The sequence below is a fragment of the Typopeltis vanoorti genome, chromosome 10 (assembly GCF_054136105.1).
Source record: "Typopeltis vanoorti isolate ZY-2024b chromosome 10, IOZ_Tvanoo_1.0, whole genome shotgun sequence".
NCBI lineage: Eukaryota > Metazoa > Arthropoda > Arachnida > Uropygi > Thelyphonidae > Typopeltis > Typopeltis vanoorti.
In genome coordinates, this window is record NC_143558.1 from 46,552,710 (window position 1) to 46,573,007 (window position 20,298).

At 35.1% G+C, this 20,298-nt stretch overlaps 1 protein-coding gene across 1 annotated transcript in view; it reads right to left on the reverse strand.

Annotated features, from left to right (window-relative positions):
* Positions 1 to 634: 634 nt before the first annotated feature.
* The window catches only part of LOC150102389 (endoribonuclease Dicer-like), a 187,215-nt gene continuing 167,551 nt past the window's right edge, over positions 635 to 20,298 (reverse strand). The window contains 3 exon segments of the mRNA XM_090399451.1: positions 635 to 2,327; positions 10,466 to 10,541; positions 15,962 to 16,130. Of these exon segments, the coding sequence (XP_090255577.1) occupies positions 2,156 to 2,327; positions 10,466 to 10,541; positions 15,962 to 16,130 (417 nt within the window). The 3' untranslated portion in view covers positions 635 to 2,155.

Consider the following 20,298-nt stretch of genomic DNA (forward strand, 5'->3'; position numbering starts at 1 on the left):
CTATCGTACACTTGTGGGAAGTTTCCCCCAGTAGGATTGCTGCAGTCATCACAGTGAAAGGAGGTACTACATCTTATTAAGTGGGCAGGGTGGCTGTTTGTTTCTCACACTATGTGTCTGTTGACTTATTTTCCAAGTGGTGTATTTGAGCCCCATTTCTATTAAAAAGAGAATGCACCATGCCATAATAAGGCTGTTGACGTATCTGCATGGTTTGTGGACATGAACATTACCACACTCGACTGGTCTCCAAAGGACCCTGATCTGCATGATCTTGTTACATGAAACAAGATCCCAAGATCTTGTTACATGAAAACATGATTTTCTTCTTGGAAACTTTGGTTTTTTTCTGCCCCACCCAACACTTTCACTGTATTTTTTGAAACAGCAGCTAATGTGCAGTGCTGTCAGTTATCTTGAAATCTGTAACGGGTAAACTTTTTATAACTTTTTTTTTTAATAACTTACCAAGAAAGTGAACTCTATAGATAAACTGTTTGAGAAAATTTTATATATTGGTAAACACAGCAATAAAGGTAATTAGTGTGATATTACTGGATAAGAATATTATATTTATGATAATCATAATCTGTACAATGTTGCAAAAAATGCGCATCATTTTGTAGTAAAAAAATTTTCAACTATTTTTAAGTTTTATTTTTGCATTTTTTTACAAGTATAATAGCAAGACTGCTCAAAATTTAAAAAAATAACAAGCTGCAGCGAATGAAGAATCCTACATGATATATTACATATTTTTTCACTCTTGTCAATGAACAAGAAACAATGAACGGGCAATTACCAACTGTATGCATTTTATAATATAAAGTAATGTTTATTACAACAAAATGTACTCAAAGAAAATCTGATATAAAATATAAAGTGAGGTGAAGTATCGAAAATTTTGAAGTAGTAATAAATTAAAAGGAAGAATCTGTTATTACAGCACTTCCATTACTTCAAAATGTGAAAAAACTATTTTAAATTTGTTCAAGTTGTGATTCACTTTATGCTTAGTATATAGGAAATAACCCAACTTAATAATGGTAGGGGTGAGAGCCGAGAGAAGTACTCAGCGTATTTATTTCAGAGAGGTTTCATATTAACATAGCTCAAGTTAAAAATACAACTTGACATGATTTTATACAACTCTTCTTGCATAACTTTTTAAAACTGATACAAACTATGTAACTATGTTTAACATGAATTTCCACTTGGCTATACTATATATTTATATATACTGCAATGCAGAGCAGTCTACATTTAACCATGAAAAAGATTTAAGAATCAGGTTAATCCTACTACTGTAAATGGTTAAAGATAAGGAAAAAAGGTAGCCTAGATAAACATCATATATATAAAAACTATTTTTTCTGTAATTGGTAAAATTACTGGCAGCAGTTTCTAATTATATATATATATATATATATATATATATTCTAAATTTAACACAGGTCTAATCCCAAGATGAAAAAAGTACATTAAATTACTATCGATGGTATCATTGAATTTTAAACAAATATCTGGCATTAATAAATTAATGCAAGATATTAAAGAAAAATTTCACTTTGTGTGGCTACAAAATATATAACTTTTAAAGGCAGACATTCTATACAATGCTTTTGTCAAGGCAATTAATTCTGATGAGTATACACACTTTCTGATGAATGGTATAACTCAAGGGACAACAAATAGAAAACATTTTATCAAACAGTGAAAAATATTCTTTAGTATGCATATAGGCTTTAATACGAATTTCTGGCTGTGTTTTTCATCCTTCAGAAAAATATTATTTTGTGCATCATATGACAGCCTTTGTCATTCAGTGCACTTTACACAAATGATGTACAAAAGAGCTAAACTGAATATAATAATAAATCAATCAAAAAATTTTCATGTTTAAAACAGCTGTGACATAAAAGTTAAAAACAACATAAACTTTTGGAAAAGTAAATTGCTTAAAATATTTTATAATGAAATTTCTAACATTTAAACCATAACTGTAATTTAAAATATGGAAATTCAAAATTTTATAATCCAAAAGTAATCTAAAAATGATTTTTTTTCCCTTAGAAATAATGACTATAAAAGAAAAGGTGATAATAAAATCCATATAAATGGAATGAATGAATGAACAAAAATTTTATCAAAGTATTCAGAAACTTTTGCTGGTCGCTTCTTTCTCCATCTTTTTTAGTTCTCTTAAGGCTCTTTTGGCAGCAGTACACTTTGCAATTCTTTTGTTCCTCCCAACTCCAATAAATTGTCCTTTGCCAAATACTTCTACCCTTACTCGCACCTTTCCATTCAAAGTCATTTCTGCACGCCTAGATAAAAGATAAATAAGAGATAAATATAAAAAGATGATATCTATTTCAGAATGCAAAATCCATGCATTATCTTTAGTCTCCAAGCACACAAGATTAAAAAAAAAAGCTCTTTTTTTTCACCAAAGAATTCAAAACAAATAACCAAACTTTAAAAACTACAATTCTTAAGACAACAGAACTTTCATAAAAATTACATAAAATGTCTACTTTCTATTTGAAAATTAATTTCCATATGTAATAATGCTTATGGAATGCTGTCTATCATTAGATGATCAATTTGAAAAGAATGTGTGCAGCATCTAACACTCTCTACAATCCCTAATGTTAACATATGCTAATATTTTCAAATGATCCAAGATGCAACAATCCAAAAAAGTTAAGGTCAGGAAATCTTTCTGGCTAAGAATTAGACCAAGGTTGGTATAGTGAAGATCAGATAATATTCAGACAATTTGAAACCCACTACAAAAAATGCCTTGGAGCTTAAGCATGAAGGAAATATCCTCCAAAGGATCTGGGAGGGGGTTTCATATCAAGCACACACTATACATTTACTGAAAACTGGCACTGCAAATTTGTTTTGACACTCATCGGGTTGGCAAATAAGTTCGTTCGGTTTATGCGTTAGTACAAGTTTATGCCACTTTGCCTGTCGCTATTGTGCAGTTGAAAGGCAACATTTCACATAACCTTTCAGTGAATTTTCATTCAGCCTACTTCAGTTGCATGTGTGTAACATATTTTTAGAAATGGAAGGAAATAACATACATTACCGGCATATTTTGCTTTTTTTATTTCAAAAAAGGCAAACGAGCTGCGAAGGCCCATAAAAAATATGCAGCATATATGGGGATGGTGCCTTAACAGGATACGTATGCCAAAAGTGGTTTGCCAAATTTCATTCTGGAGATTTTGACGTCAGTGATGCGGCTCGCGCCGGTCACCCGACCGAAGTTGATTCGAGTGTTGTGAAGGATATTGTCGACAAAAATCAGTCACAAACAGTGCAGGAGATTGCTGCAGTACTGAACATATCCGATGCAAGCATTGAAAACTATTTACACAAGCTGGGATATGTTTCAAAACCCAATGTTTGGGTGCCGCATGAATTGACTGAGGCCAATATGACTGCTCGCATATCCATCTGTGATTTGCTGTGATGTACCAAGAAAACAACCCATTTTTGAAGCAGATGATTACGGGAGATAAAAAGTGGGTCGTGTACGATAATGTGGTAGTAAAAGATCATGGGGGCACAAGAGTGAACCGCCGCAAACAACCTCGAAAGTGGGATTGCACCCAAAGAGGATCATGCTCTCTGTCTGGTGGGATTATCAAGGTGTTGTCCACTACGAGGTGTTACCGTCAAGCAGAACGGTTGATTCAACTGTCTATTGCTCACAGTTAACGCGACTGGCCTGTGCAATTAGCACAGAACGTCCTGAATTGGCAAATCAGAAAGCAGTTGTCTTTCACCACAATAATGCCAGACCCCACACATCGTTAACAACCTGGAGTAAATTGTTACGTCTTGGCTGGGATGTTTTGCCGCATCCTCTGTATTCACCAGACCTGGCACCTTCCGATTACCACTTATTCCAATCATTGCAGAGTTCACTGAATGGGAAAACCTTTGCCGATGAAGAGGCTGTCAAAAGACACCTGGATCAGTTTTTCACCAGTAAACCTCAGGAGTTTTATGAACGCGGCATAATGAAGTTGGCGGGCAGAGGGCAAGTGGTCATTGATAAAGAGGGTCAATATATAACTGACTAGTATGTATTATATATATTAAATAAAATGTGTTTCATTCCACTCTGAAAAACCAAACGAACTTATTTGCCAACCCAATACATGAGAATTTTCACAGGCCCACAAATGCTAATTATAAGTATTAGTCCCTTCATCTTGAGTAAACATTGCTTCATCGGTGAATAAAATGTATCTATACCCAATGATAAAAAGTTTACTTGAAGTTCATGATCTGAATCTTCAAAGTATGCAGTAGTATTGCAAATGATAATATTAGTATACTATAAGCTGAACATCTGTCTTGCATGTGGTATTAAAAATATACATTCGCCACTCGCTTTCACCTTAACGTATATCCTTAAACATTCTGCCAGTTGAGTACATATCACAGGATTATGTTGTACTGGTCTTGAAACATTATTTTGAAGTGTGAATTAATATCATGTTGAGAAATAGAGCACTAAATGATTCGTTTCTCCCAGATGTCAGTGCCTGCACTGTTGTTATTACTTGACAGCAGCCGAATGATGCTGTTACAAATGCAAATGCAATTAATGTTTTTCAATATTCCTGTCAATTTTTTCACAATTATCTTTTTTGTAATAGTTATTCAATTTAGATAAAAAAGGTACTAAAGCCTTGTAGTCAGTATATTTAGGATATAGCATAAAGAAAGAAATAAGCATAAAACAATGTCCAATTTTGATATTAGAATGGATGCCACTTTGCTTCATACTGTGATCCACAAAATGATTAATAACAGTGAAGATAAGCACACGCTTATATCTGATTTTACATCAAAGTATCTATCATCTTCTGGAAATAGCATAAAGATGAAGAAAGGCATGAGAAGTAGATTTTTTTACATGGAGAGTAGCTGGTCAGTGGAATGCATTGTCAGAGTGCATTTTAAATATAGGAAGTGTAAATGATTTCACGTTTCAATATGATACATGTTGCTGGTTGAGTGGGCCCCCATGATGAGTCCACTAATTCCATATAGGTTACGGTAATAATAATAATATATATATTCTTCAATTTTATTATTATTATAAGAGATTTCCAGGGAGTCAGGAACTCATCGAGGAAGGCCATATACCATTTACAACATGTCACACTTTCTCCTGAATTCATTCACACTCTTTGCACTCACAACCTCCAAACACAAGCCATTCCAGTCACACACTGCTCTATAAGAGAAAAATCTAGCTCACTCCTTTTTTGGAATGCATCAATCTCAACTTCCATGAATGCCCTCTTGTCCCCTCCCCACCCTCCATAAAAAAAAAAAAAATCTACTTATCCTGTATTACCCTTTCAGAAGATTGCAGGTCTCTATCACATCACCCCTCTTTCTCCTGTCTGCCTAGCATCTACACTTGCTTATCGCAAATTCTCAGTCTCTTGTTGTGATCTATATTCCACAGTCGCAATATCATCTGTAACACTCTCCTTTGCACCTTCTTCATATCTGCATCACCTCAAAAACTAGGAGCCCAGATTTGTGCACAACAGTACAGATGAGATAGTGTTACAGTCTTCTAAAGAACCAAAATGACTTCCTTATTCTTACATCAGTTTCAGCACTATAATTATCCTCTGCATTATATTTGAAATATTTGGTATGGCCCAAAACTTCATCTTCCTATCTACCAAAACTCCAAGATCCCTAGCCTGATCAGTCTAGCTTAATCTCACCAATATAATATACCACTGGATATCTCAATATGCCAATCTGCATGACTTTACATTTATAACATTGAACTGATAAGCCATTTTCATGCTCAGAATTCTTGTTTAGTGTTTATGGTAAACATTCAGTCAACAGCCTCTATATAAAAGCAGATTAATCATGAAAATACTTTCTTCTGCAAGCTCCACTTCTTTTCCATTGATATTTCTTATGTTGATGGTGTCCATCTTCAATTCTGTTGAGGATATTTTAAGAGCCAACTTTTCATTGTTTGCCAAGGTTCCTGACAAAGATAGCAAGAACCTTGCAAGCAAATCCTCAGTTGGCAGGATATCAAATTATTCCATACTATAACAATATATATGTAGTTTCAACAAAAAATTGAATCCAATGTGTTCACTTAAATTGAAAATTGCCAGTCCATCACCATTCGTTTAACACCCAAATGGTCATCTAATAACAGGATACACCAAAATATATGTTTTCCACTTTCTATACAGGCTTTTTAGAGGCGTTCTCACAGTTAATTGGTCTCCCTCTCCCTGCTTAAGTGACTCCATGATCTGTGGCAGCAAAAGGTGTCAGGCTAAAAATGCTTTAACATATATTTTCATTGTAACCTATAAAGGATTTTATATACAATGAAATTGAATGTTGAAGCATTTTAACCTGGCACATATTTTGCTATTTTTAAATAGCAAATGAAAGAGACATCTTTTGCTTTCACAAATATTGGGATCATTTAAAGGTGGGGGGGGGGGGGGACTAACAAGTGTGAGAACACTTCTAAAAAGCCTTAAATGGAATGCTGAGAACAGACAGCGGTGCATCTTGTTATTAGATATCCATTTGAACATTAAATAAACGAACCTGAAGTTGAGGTACATAACCTTAGTCACGGCAATTGAAAAAAAAAAAAAAGTGAAATATCCAACTTAGACCTTGCAATGACCACACATTCCTATAAATTTTGTTATGGAAAGCAATACCATTTCTCATAAGGGGAAAAACTGAGAACTAAGTTAACAGACAATAACAAACTGAAATAAAATAAACTTTAATTACTGTTACATACAAAAAATAGACAAAGATAAGTGAATTTCCTTTTTCATTGAATTATTATAAAAACTTAACTTTATCAGCAGCTTATTAGTAATTTATTTATTAGTAATTATTTGAACTGTAGACTTAAATATGAAATATTACTGGGAAAAAAAAATATGATATTTTGGAAACAAAAACAAAACCTTAGAGATCTGGATGAAAAACCTGAAGAAAACCCTGACTCAGAAGCATGTGATGGAGTTGTCTGCAAAGACAGAAAAATCAGGACTTCGTGATGGACTCTAGAAGCTAAAAAAGACACTCCTAGTAAAGAAAAATTGCACTGTAAATTCTTAGAAAGAAAGTCACTATGTTTTTAGAGAACATAGAAAAAAAATGTAAGAAAGATATTTAAAAAAAAATCTTTCTTACATCCCTTCACCCACATATTCTCTAAAGCTACAAAAGTCTTGGGAACACTTGAGGAAGAAATGATAATGAATATCAAGGTACAAAATGTCTACGAAGACAAATAAATCTTGGAAATAGAGGAAAGAATACCATGAAAGGAATTAGGGATGATTAAGTTGATAGCTGATATAAAAACTGAAGATAAAGATATTCTAGATGTTTCAAGTATTACTTGAAAAAAATTATTAAATGAGATATGCAGAGACCGAACAGTATTAGAAAAAGATTTCTGAAATCTCATATAAAACCGAGGCTGCATCCAGAAGCTGATACTTGACCACAGAATATGTTCAAACATAGAGGTATAAAATATTTACAATGACTACCTGCATAATTCAAGTTTGATCAGAAGATGAAATTTCAGATGAGTGAAACAGAGTTCTCACAGTACCATTTATGAAAATGAAAATAAAACTGAACATGTGCATTACAAAGCAATTTCTGTATTAAATATTCCAGGTATGATTTATGCAAGCGGACTTGACAAGAGGCTAAGAAAGATGGAGGAGAAAGTCAGAGAGATACAAGCTGAGCTCAGGCCACAGAGTTTTCAAGAACAGATTCTATTACTTCACAATTAACAGCTGAGAAATCATGGGAATAAAACAAAGATCAGAATTTAAATTTTTTACATCTGGAAAAGGCTACGATAATGCATCAAGAGAAAATCTCTTCAAATTGCAGTTATTTTGCTAATAGGATATTACAGAGAAAGATATACAGCTTGTAGTTGTCAGTCCAGGAAGATGGTCTAACATAAAATCAGGTACAGTATAAAGAAGGTTTTTTTTTACTTGTTGTAGATCAGGGGTTCGGCAACGTGGTCGATAATTGTCTAGGGGGTCAATAAACACCTAAAAAGATTTGAGTAACACCTAGTAAACATGCAATGCCAACTGGCTGATCGGCTGAGCCTCATTGGCTCAGCCGATCAGAGCACACGCTCTGAGATGTGTGTGCTCTGATCACACGCTCTCCCTGATGAAGACATCTAGAATAGAGACAATCAGGGCTGGTGTGCATTTATCGCCCAAAGCTATCAGAGTAGTGTTCGGTGATCTAATAGCTTTGAATTTACTGTGTAATTTTTTTAAAGTTATAGTGCCGATAATGGTGGCCCCTGATAGTAAGTCAATACTTAGATGGTAGCTGACAATTAGAAGTGGAATAAGGGATGAAAGCCTTAATTTCTGCGAGAATGATTTCTGTTATTCGGTCAGGTGTTTGGATCAGAAAAACTGAAGCAATAGTCAGGCCATGAGAAGGAGGAATAGAAGTCATGGAGGTCCTCCCAGTTGGCACCCTTGTAGTGCCAAAGGACACAAGACTGTGAACTGGTGGGTGAAGGTTGTTCTGTGGCAAGAGACTTGTATGAGGTTATGGTCCAAGTTTCCAAGAGGAGGAAAGACAACCACAGTATACCTGAAAGAGGAACTAGTTAGGAAGAGATCAAGCATGTTGGCAAACTGGAGGGAGTTGTCTGGTATTCTGGTGGGAAGATTGATGAGCTGAGATATGTCACTGCTGATGACAAACACCTCAGCATCCCTGCCTGCTTGATTGGTGAAACTGGAGAAAGGAATCCAATATGAGTTGTGGACACTGAAGTCCCCAAGAAGGATGACCTCACTATTGGGAAATTTAGACTGTAGAAAGTCAAGTTTTAGAGAGAAAGTTGAAGAGGTCAGAGGGTTGACAAATTTTGGAGAGCAATAGAGGGAGCATATGAAAAGGGAAGGCTGATTTGATAGAGAAATTTTGAGCCAAAGCAGATCAACCATTGGGAATTCAAGGATTTGCAGTCTCTGGCATGGTATGTTGGTTCTGACGAATGCACAAGTGCCACCCTTGTGGCAGACTGAGTTGTGTAATGTGTAGTTACATTACACAACTGTAATGTAACTACACATTACAGTTACACTGTAATATAACTTCTAATATAACAATAGAATGACCTCACTATTGGCCAATTGAGGCGTACAGTGGCGGCCAGTTGCAGTTCTGAAAGGAATAGTAGTTCTGGTTTAGATGTCTGTAGGTTGTGGTGCACACTGTTTATGCCATGGATGTTGGTGAAATGGATGTGGAAACGTTTTTTTTTTTTTTTTTGGTAAGAATTAGTGTTAGTGGGTTGTTTGGCTTAATTCCTGTTGTCTTTTATGATTTTTTTTTTTTTTTGAACTAATTTGTGTGGAAGAATTTTTGAGATCCACAATAGAAACGCATTTCTTTTGGTTGTAGTTTATTGCGTTTGGTGAGGAAGAGATGAAAAGAAAGTGAGGCAAGCAGTGAGAGGTGACAGACTCACAAATATACTGCCCACAAAGCAGGAAGTAAGTCTCCTGTCAATACCTGGCCTCGACAGTTCTCCCCTGCAGTCACAGTATTTTGTCTCCCTCCAGTCACGAACTGGCAAAATATGTGTTTGCAGAATTTGTTGCTAGCTGATTGGGAAGCCTCCAGGTTTATTACTACCTGATTAAGTCCTATGTACTAAACAACAGGCTGGCTGCCTGTGTAACCGTTTTACTGGTGTATCCTTGAATGGGGAAGGTCCAATGTCCCATACAGTGAGATTGGTATCTCATTGAGGGTATGACTCTCGCTGCATTCGGGAAGAGTGGGGGGGGGGGACAGAAACCAGAAACCCTGTTCTAGTGACCAAACATGGTAGCAGCCACTTCAGGTCTCTAATAAGCAAAGTGGTGGTATTTCACTGGGTGATGAAAGACATCTACTACCTAGAAGTTTAGTTGGCATTTTCTCCAACTAGGGAAGATATGCATTTGCAGTGGCAATGCTCGCCAGAGTCCCATTTGTGGAAACAGGCTATGCCACTGCAAGGTGGACATGATTTGACTGTGAGAGGCTATATATTGCACATTGACAGCCCTGTAGTAGCCCAAGTATTTATTTGTAATGTAACTGCATTTGTATTAGAAAATGCCAAACAAGTCTAAATTTCTGTGAACCGAGACATAGATGAATAATTTTATGCAAAAAGAGGCTCCAGGAAATTTCTTTCTAGTAACAAAAATATTTTGCATACTTCTATTTCATAATTTCTTACAAAAGATACTGCTAAATTAATGACACTGCTTAAAATAAACTTTAAAAATTAGTTATTTCATGAAATGTATACTGAAAAACAAAATAGCAGGATATTATTTCTTACTCAAACTTTGTCTTTTGTGGTTCCATTTCTAACAATTCTCGAATTGGAGACTTTGGAACATGTGTGCTAAAATATTCTAAAAGAATAATAATAATAAAAAAAAAGCATGAGAGTTACAACCACATTATTTCAAAGTTTCCAGAATAACTACAGGGAAAAAAATGTTATGAAAGATCAGCATTCTCAATTTTAGAAATAAAGAAGTTCAAGAACTAAATAATGAATGATGTTAAATTGTTCATATTTGGTCTAATGTATTAAAATTGAGAAATTTATTAATAAGACCATATGATTTAATGAATAAAATACAAAATTGCCAACCAGTTTCACTAGCTACTGTCTACCATTATCAAGGCTGTACTGGTGTAAATAGAAATGCACCAAGTTACATGAATACATAAGTGTTCGTACCTGTTAGGCCGTTACATTTGATAATTCTCATTTGGAAGTGTGCATGCATTAGTCAGAATCTGGTACATGACCACATGTTGTGTGGTTTTTTGCGTATTGTAGTTCAGTTAAGCTGAGAGAATTGATGAGATTTTTCCATATGTCTTTAAGAATATTTCTATTTAAATTGCTGCCTGTGCATAGCACCACTGCTGATTCTTTAAAAGTTCCGTGTCTGTAGTCATCCTCGATGTAAGGCATAGAACTGTTTTTCCAATCTATAACGTGATTGGATGTCGAAAAATGGTGAGCTAAACCTGATGTGATTTACATCTCCCACATGTTCTTTCTGTCTTATTTAAAGACTTTGAGAGGTCTGTCCAATGTATGATAGGCCACACGTGCATGGAATTACATATACTCCAGGATGTTTGAAGAATGGGACTTCAATCTTTAGATGATCTTAAGACCTGTCTGATCGCAATAGTTGGTTTAAAAACACTGATGTTATGAGCTTTTAACATTCTAGCTAATTTTGTGGATACTGAACTAATATATGGAATCACTGCTGTGGACACATATTGGGAATCAGTTACATGCTGTTGGAGGTTGTCTTTAAATAGAAATTTGTTTAAAATGTTGGTGGGGTATCCATTCAGAGATAGAGTCTTAGCTATTTGCGACAGTTCTAATTGTACATCATCTTATTTTGAAATAAACTTTAAGGCTCTATTGCAGAACATATGAATGATGCTGTGTTTTTGTGATCGATGATGGTTTGACGAATAATATAGATATCTTCTTGTATCTGTGGGTTTCTTGTAAATGGACAGCTGAACATTGTTATATTCTCTCTCTTCACCAGTATGTCAAGAAAGGGTAGTTCATTGTTCTTCTCTAGTTCTATAGTAAATTTGATCTTACTGTGTAGTGTGTTGATTTTATTAAGAAACACCAGAAGGTTTTCCATGGTATCTTTCCATATGATGAAAATGACATCGACATATCTCCACCATATCGAAGGTATAGGTAAAATGTTGGAAAAAATATCTTTTTCAAGTTTTTCCAAATTAATCTACTAGTTAGTTTGGTTAGTTTGATTGGAATTATGGCTGAAGCAACTAAGATATATATATAAGGTAACATGTTAGGCCTGTTAATTGCATCTGTTATCTGGCCAGTATGCCTATTTTGTGGAATGAAAAAGTGAGTTTCTATGAGTTTCTATTATAGTCATCAGCATCATTGATTTTCTGATATTTACCCTCAAGGGATATTACTAATCTCCTGTCAACACTACTACAAATTAGTCTATCACTTGTAAGCACTCCAATATTGTCTGATTTTAGATTTCTGTCTTCTAGGTGAACTAAGACAGCCAATCCATCTAGATCTTGTTCTTTATCTGGGTCTTTTTCATGTCATTTTGGCATTAAAGAACTGTTTTGCAAACCTTTACTCTCCCATCCTGTTTAAGTGATCATACCACCTTTGATAAGTCCTACTCACAAAGTCTTGAATGCTAACAAATTTCCATCTTACTATCTTTATTTTTAATGATGCTGCCAATGACACCACCTGATTGCTCCCTTAATTTTTCTCAGAACTCTCATATCCATGGTCTCTAGTGTTTGATCACCTGTTTCACTTCTAACATGGCTCTTGCATCCATAAGCTTTTGTCTAAGAATAGGTATGTAAGTTATAATAATTATATAAAAATTTGAAATGAAAAAACTTATGTTACAAGCATTTTAATTATGTGAACATTTTCCCTTGGTATCAAATGCATCTTCAGTATAATGATAATGAGCAATGGCACACAATTAAAACAGAAATAACAATAACAAAAACATTTTAAAAAGTGCTTCAAAGAATAAGTAAGACAACTGGTGATTGAAATTTCTAATTAATTAGCTTAAAAAAAAGGGTGTGTTAATGTCTGGTACTCACCAGACATAAATTTGTATATACATTAGTTTCTTATTACACATAACTATACTTTTTTTTAATTAATTACCGTATTTGGCGATGTATAAGACACACTTTTTTTTTTTTTTTTGAAAATAGGTCTGAAAAATAGGGTGCATCTTATACACCGATATTCAGTTTTTTATTACTTTCATTTCTGGAAATTTTCTCTGTTCCGAGTTACGCGATTTCTTTCTTGAGGTGTGTGAGAGCATTCCAGTTACGTAGAGTTTAGTGGATGCCCATGCGCTGTCATAGACAATCATAGCTGTGTTCCTGTTCATTTAAACTTTCCAATTGTTATCGCAGTTGTTGTGAACAGTGACAAATTTCTGCATTAAATTTTTTCTAAATTTCTTGGCAAATTATGGCTGAAAAACGTTGGCATTACTACAATATTGTATACAAGCTACGTTTGATTGCGTATGCTAAAGAACATGGAAACAGAACTGCAGAGAGGCATTTTAGGCTACTCCTAACTGAGAAAACGATAAGAACTTGACAGAATCAGGAAGAGGATCTAAAAAAAGCAACTCACAATAAACATAACCTACGAAGTGGAACTGCAAAATTGCCAGAACTTGAGGAAGAACTGAATACTTGGATTTTAGACCACAGAAAGACTTTCAGTGTCTACAAATTGAATTTCATCAGTTCGTCATTAAAGCAAGAAAACGAGAAAATTTTGAACTTGCACAAATAGAAAACATGGAAGAGGTTCCGCTGACTTTTGATGTGCCCTCAAATAAAACTGTAGATTCCAAGGGCACAAAAAGTATTACTGTTAAAACTTCGGGGCACAAAAAACTCACGACACGGTTGTTTAATCCTGCTGTGTTGATGGGACAAAAATTGTGGATGGACGGAGGAGGAATGAAGTTATGGATAGATAAAATTCGGTCTAGGTGCCCTTTAGGACTGTTGAAGAAGCCTGCCCTGTTAGTATGGGATCAGTTTCGTTCTCACAGAACAGATGTTAAAATCTCAGTTAGCTGTAATTCCAGGAGATCTAACTAGTCAGCTTCAACCTTTAGATGTCTGTATTAATAAACCATTTAAGGGATTTATGAAGGGGAAATGGAACAGCTGGATGCAGTCGTCAGATTTTGAAGTCACGGCATCAGGAAGAGAACTAGCATTTCGCAAATTCGTGAGTGGGTCAAAGCTTCATGGGATGGTGTGAAAACTGAGACAGTGGTTAAATCATTTAAGAAGTGTGGCATCAGTAATGCACTGGATGGTATAGATGATAATTTGTTATATGAGGACTCCGATTCTGATTTAGAAGAGGTTTCAAGTGTCTCTTCATTTAGCTCTGGAGATGAATTTCTGGGTTTTGACGAAGAAGATTAAAAGGTGGGTACTCTTTCCTAGTTAGATTAGTAATAAGTAAGTCTACTTTCCTAGTTGAAAGAAGACCTACTTATTACTTTATATTTGAAATACTGTAAATTCATTATAATATTCAGTGATAAAGTTTTTTTCCTAAAAAATGTGTACAAAAAAGGGGGGGTGCATCTTATACGCCGGCAAATACTGTAATTAGGAATTTTATTGACCACTTGTTGTCTTACTTATGCTGATGACACTTTTTAAAAATATTTCTGTTCTTTGTATTTTAATTATGTGTCAACTGCCATCATACTAAAGGTGAATTGGATACCAAGACAAAAACAATTTTATATCATTAAAATAGTTTCCACATAAGTTCTTTTCATCTAAATTTTTTTAATACAATATCCACAAATTAAAACTGGTTCACAAACTGTTTTATATACAGCTAGATTAATGTTTAACTAACTAATTTCTCACTTATCTGATAAAAATTTATTCAATTAACTACCTAAAATAAAAGCTTTACTACTTCTGTTGTCAATTTTCATATTTAATTTGCCATCTTCACTAAAAATTGTACCTAAATAGCTGAAATATTTTATTTGTTCTAGAGATTCTCTGCTGAAAAAGCAGCTGAAGCTTTCCATATTCCTGCCTTTTAAGTGCTAATTTTAATGACAAATTTGTTACAGATGTTATTCAATTTAATAAAAGAATCCTGGTGACTTACTAGATTGAGATAAATTTGATATCCAATTCCCAGTTGAATTTCTATTGTACCAGCTTTGCTTAACATGTTACCTATTTCCATATTTAATTTGCCATCTTCATTAAAAATTGTGCCTAAATATCTGTAATATTTTACTTGTTATCTAGTTTGTCTGTTCATTATGCAGATGATATTTTCAATGATCCTGCCTAGTTTTATAGTTTTGGTCATTTTGTTGCTAATTTCCAAGACAAATTTTACAACTGCTATTCTGTTTAGATAAAGCATTTTGGATGTTTGTATCAGATTTGTTAAAGAGTACGTTATCATCTGCATAAAGCAAAGAGCTAAGTTTCATATCTCCAATTCTGATATCATGTTTAATGCCACTTTCTTTCATAATGGAGTACTTAGTAGAAAATATCGACAATGATTGTTTTGTATAATGTTCCATTTACAATATATACAATTGTGGCATTTGGAAAAAGAACTTTTCTCTGGGCAACCTGTTGTATGCCTTTTCCAGATTGAAAACTTAAGTACAGATCGATGTTATATTCCCATGACTTCTTAGCTACTTGTCATAAAGTGACATCTGATCTTGACAACCTCTATTTGACTTGAATCTAGCTTGTCCTTTTCCAAGTTTCTCTTTCACAATTTCTCTCAGCCTCTTTTCAAATATGTTTGCATAAATCTTAATGGAGTACTTAGTAGAAAACTGTCTCTATAATTTTGATAATCAGTTTTTATTTCCCTTTTTCATAGATGGGGAACTATGAGATCTCTACTCCAACCTTCCAGAATGTGTGTGGAGGCAAAAGGGAGACATTTCAAACATTGAGTGCTGCTATATGCACGTTATACATGTGGTTCGTATGTACTGAAAGCTATAAATGATGTACTGATATATTTTAAGTATGCACGCACACACACACACACATTGAAATATTTTTAAAAGTGCCTGCATAATGCAGAAGGTGTACAACGTGCTAACACAATGCAACTTATCCACATTAAAAAAAAAAAAAAAAAAAAAGTGTGTGTGTGGGGGGGGGATTTGAAGGGAAAAAAACTTTATATATTACTAACCAATTTCAGGCTTCATCATGGCATAATAAACCCTCCAGACAGTATCTAAAGACATTCTGCTATCCAGATATATAGCTCCAGCGACACTTTCAAAAATATCTCCAAGAGCTTTTGGCACTTCGACTTCTTCAGCTTCTTCACATTCTTCTTCTTCAAGGTAGTATTCTGGCTAAAGAAAAATCAGCTAATGTCACAGAATTCTGCATTATAATTTATTTCATTCCAGAAGGAAAGAAAAAATAAACATATAAAAACAGTTATCAGGTATCAAAATTAAGTTACTATTTATCAATAATGTATAACAAAGTTCCAAGGGCATTTATGATATCTGGTTTGCTCAGTAAAAAAAAAAAAAAACTTTAAAAAACTAATTATTATTATTACACACCTCCAGGGAGTCCAAAGACTCATTGAATATTCATAATTATATGAATAACGATTCTGAAGTAAGTGTCTTATTCCATTCTCAGCAGAGATAAAGTGAACCAAGTATGAATAAGTGAAGAAGAGAACAAATGACATGTACAAGAGCAATGATATACAACTATATTAAAATTCTTTTCTTCTGCATATGTAGGCCATATCAATTCCCTTATAAAGAATGCATATTGATCCTGAAGAACGTGAAAATCACAAAACTAAAACCAAATGACATAATGGTTAGCTCTACTATCACCTTAAATATACACCAATATATCAATAATAATAATTTTGTCCGTGCAGTTAGCCTAGTGGCTGTGCGCTTCGCAACCATATGCCTGGTGAAGGAGTGTCCTAGGTTCGATTCTCGTCGACGTGAGGAGATGAAGGATCTTCCTCAACCATAGCCAAGTTAGCTGGTCTTGGGCATGGACAGTAGGGTTTTTTCCCCAGTTTATCCTGAGGTTTTTCATCCCACAAAGAAGGCAAACTAACCTTGAGAACTCAACACTACAGACCATAGGATACACCAGGGTGTAGGGCTGACCACCTTATCCTGTGAATGGCTTGAGATCCGATGATTAATAAACCCTCGACACCGCAAGGTAAAAGAGGGTATAAAGAAGATGAGATGAGATAATAATAATGTAATTTTGCCATATACAGAGAATGTACACAGAATTGAAGAATAAATATAAAGAGATAAAACACCCACTATGTGGAGTCAACTGTCTAACTTGTCTCACACTGGCTAATTACTATCTAGACTACTTATTATCACAAACACACCCTCACAGTTGATATATTATTATTATTGTATGGGTACCTCCATGGAGTTCAAAGACTAAGCACAGGAGACCCAAACTATCCACACAATCTATCATACCTCTTCTCGAACCCATTAACAGACAGAGCACTCACAGCTGACTCTGGCAATCCATTCCATTCATTCACAACTCTCCAAGTGAAAATCTAGTCCTCACACCCCTACTAACCACACTTTTACTCACCTTCCAGGAATGACCTTTTGTTCTGGAAACATTTGCTGAAAAATTTCTCATGCATCTATCCTATAGAACCCATTAAGTAACTTAAATGTTTCTATCATGCCCCTTTTTTCTCCTATCAACCAATTTCTGCAATCCACACCATCAATCTATCCTCATAGGGGACACTCCACAGGTCACTCATCTCTGAATCCTCTCCACTGCTTCCTCATCCCCAAGAAACCCAGGAGACCAGATCTGAGATGTAATACAGGTGTGGACATATCAAAGACTTAAAAAGAGGAATTAACAAGTAGAGATAACTTTGTTATCTCTACTTGTTAATGTATTCTTCAATAGCCAAGTAATCTTATGGGCTACTTTAGCAACCTTAGCAATATGTTTTTTTTTTATTTTATTTTAACTCTCTATCTATCACCATCCCTAAATCTCTAGCTTTATCTATTTCTTGGAGTACAGCTCCATCAATGTGGTACACAGCTTGTAATCTATTTATCCCAAAATGCATAACTTTACATTTCTCTGCATTGGACTGACACCCATTCTCTTTTGCCATACTGACAGCCTATTTAAATAATCCTGTAACTCTCCATATTGCATCATCAGCAAACAACTGAATATTTTCTTTCAGGTTATTTCCTATACCATTTATATACAAATTAAACAGCCATGATCCTGGCAATGAACCTTGCAGTACACTACTAGTCACCTGATTTCAACTCGATTTTGTCCCTCTATAAACCACTTTTTGATATCTGTCCAGCAGCCACCCTCTTATCCACTTAACCACTGTCATATCCATCCCCACTTCTAATTTGTGTAACAGAGTTCCATGCAGTATTCTGTCAAATGCCTTTGCAAAATCCAACAGAATCACTGTATAGCCATTTCCTTTATCCAACTCTACTATTACTTTATTATAAAAAGTTAGCAAATACTAAGGCATGACTAACACTTCACAAAACCATGTTGCCCCTCATACAATATCATATTTTTATCCACCCATTCTTGAGTTCTCTTTTTGACCAATTTTTCAAATACTTTTACCACCACCTAAGATACTGATTGGTCTACAATTTGCAACCTCCCTTATGCAAGGGAATTATTTTGCCCTCTATCCACTCCCTTGGAACTCTACCAGAGCTGAGACTTAAATTAAAGAGCCTAATCAGAGGCATTGCCAGTTTCCTTGCACATGCTTGCAAAATCCGAGATATCTCATTTAATCCCACAGCTGTATTTACATTGAGATTGTGCAATATCCTAAGAACCTTCAATTCATCCACCTCTGTTCCTACATTAGTATCTGTCACATATGTTAAAGCAGTGGTCGCCAAAGGGGTCGATATAACTTTGTTAGGGGTCGACAGAAAAATATAAGACATCATTGTACAGGTAATATTTAATTCGGTTAACTTGGATTACCTCCATCCTGAATGACAACGCAATTAAGAGTGAATCGTGGGAACAGTGACAAGAATAGGACCTGTAAGATGGAGCACGGTCATGAAAATGGTTACGGAGGCCAATCAAGTAGGCCAAAACGACGTATTTACCAATAAACGGATGTGGTGGTTCCCACCAAGCCGGCGTGGCAGGAGCGACATTGCAATACGTGCGCGGTTGCTTATTTACTTATACTTACACGTATTCAAACCCAGTCTCATTTTTGCATATCGACATACAAGTGAGCGTTCTAATGTTAATGTTCTAAAATTCATCAACATACATATTAGGTAATATTAAAATTATGTAATAGTAAAATAGAGGGGGCCGATAAAAAGTCAAGAAACTCTTGAAGGGGTCGACGGTCAAAGAAGTTTGGCGACCCCTGTGTTAAAGCATCAACCTCACTAGGATGATATAGCCTCGAAATGTGGTCACTCAGTAACTCAAATATTTTATCTGCTTCTGTCTCCTCGTGACCATCATCACTCATTAAGGTCAATCTTCCATAGTCATTATTCCTCTTACTTGCAACATAACGAAAGAACTCTTTGGCCTGCTCAGCTGGATTTTTCTCATAATCTCATTTTGCCTTCCTTCAACGCATCCTTCCAAAGCATCAACCTCAGTAGGATGATATAGCCTAGAAAATTGGTCACTCAATAACTCAAATATTTTATCTGCTTCTGTCTCCTCATGACCATCATCACTCATTAAGGTTAATCTTCCATAGTCATTATTCCTCTTACTTGCAACATAATGAAAGAACTCTTTGACATGCTCAGCTGGATTTTTCTCGTAATCTCATTTTGCCTTCCTTCACATGCTGGTCACCTTTCTTGTGTGAGCCTTGTACTGTTCAAGTTTGCTGGTCACCTTTCTCCTTATATACCCTCCACAACATTTTATTCTTCTGCAGCTCGTGATTCATGATATTACTTATCCATCTAACACCTACCTGATTAACTCTCCTTACCTTAGGTATACAATTTAATACTGCTTTCTGTAGATGAACCTTAACTATCTCCCATGCAACCTTACCCTGCAGTGTTTTTATGACATGGCACAGATTTAAGCTTTTTCTTAAGCTTGTCATAATCACCTGCCTTGTAGTTCCATACCCCTTCTTGACAGAATATTCCTCATGTTGTATAATCTCCAAAGTCAAGACTACATGGTCACTTTCACCAATCACATTGGTCACAGTGGTTATGAATAGCTCTTCTGATTCTATGACCAGGTCGAATACTCACACCTGCAGTCCCCTCCATCACAGGCTGCATCGAGTAATTAACCCTCAGTAGATGTATAAATTCCATTCCTTCCTGCCAGTCTATATCTCCATAGTTGAAGTCCCCCCATAATAATCACTCTATCTGTACTCATTGTACTAATTTGACTATGCATGTCTTCCAGATCATCTGTGGAACTCGCTGGTCTATTATTATTATTATGTGATGCCTC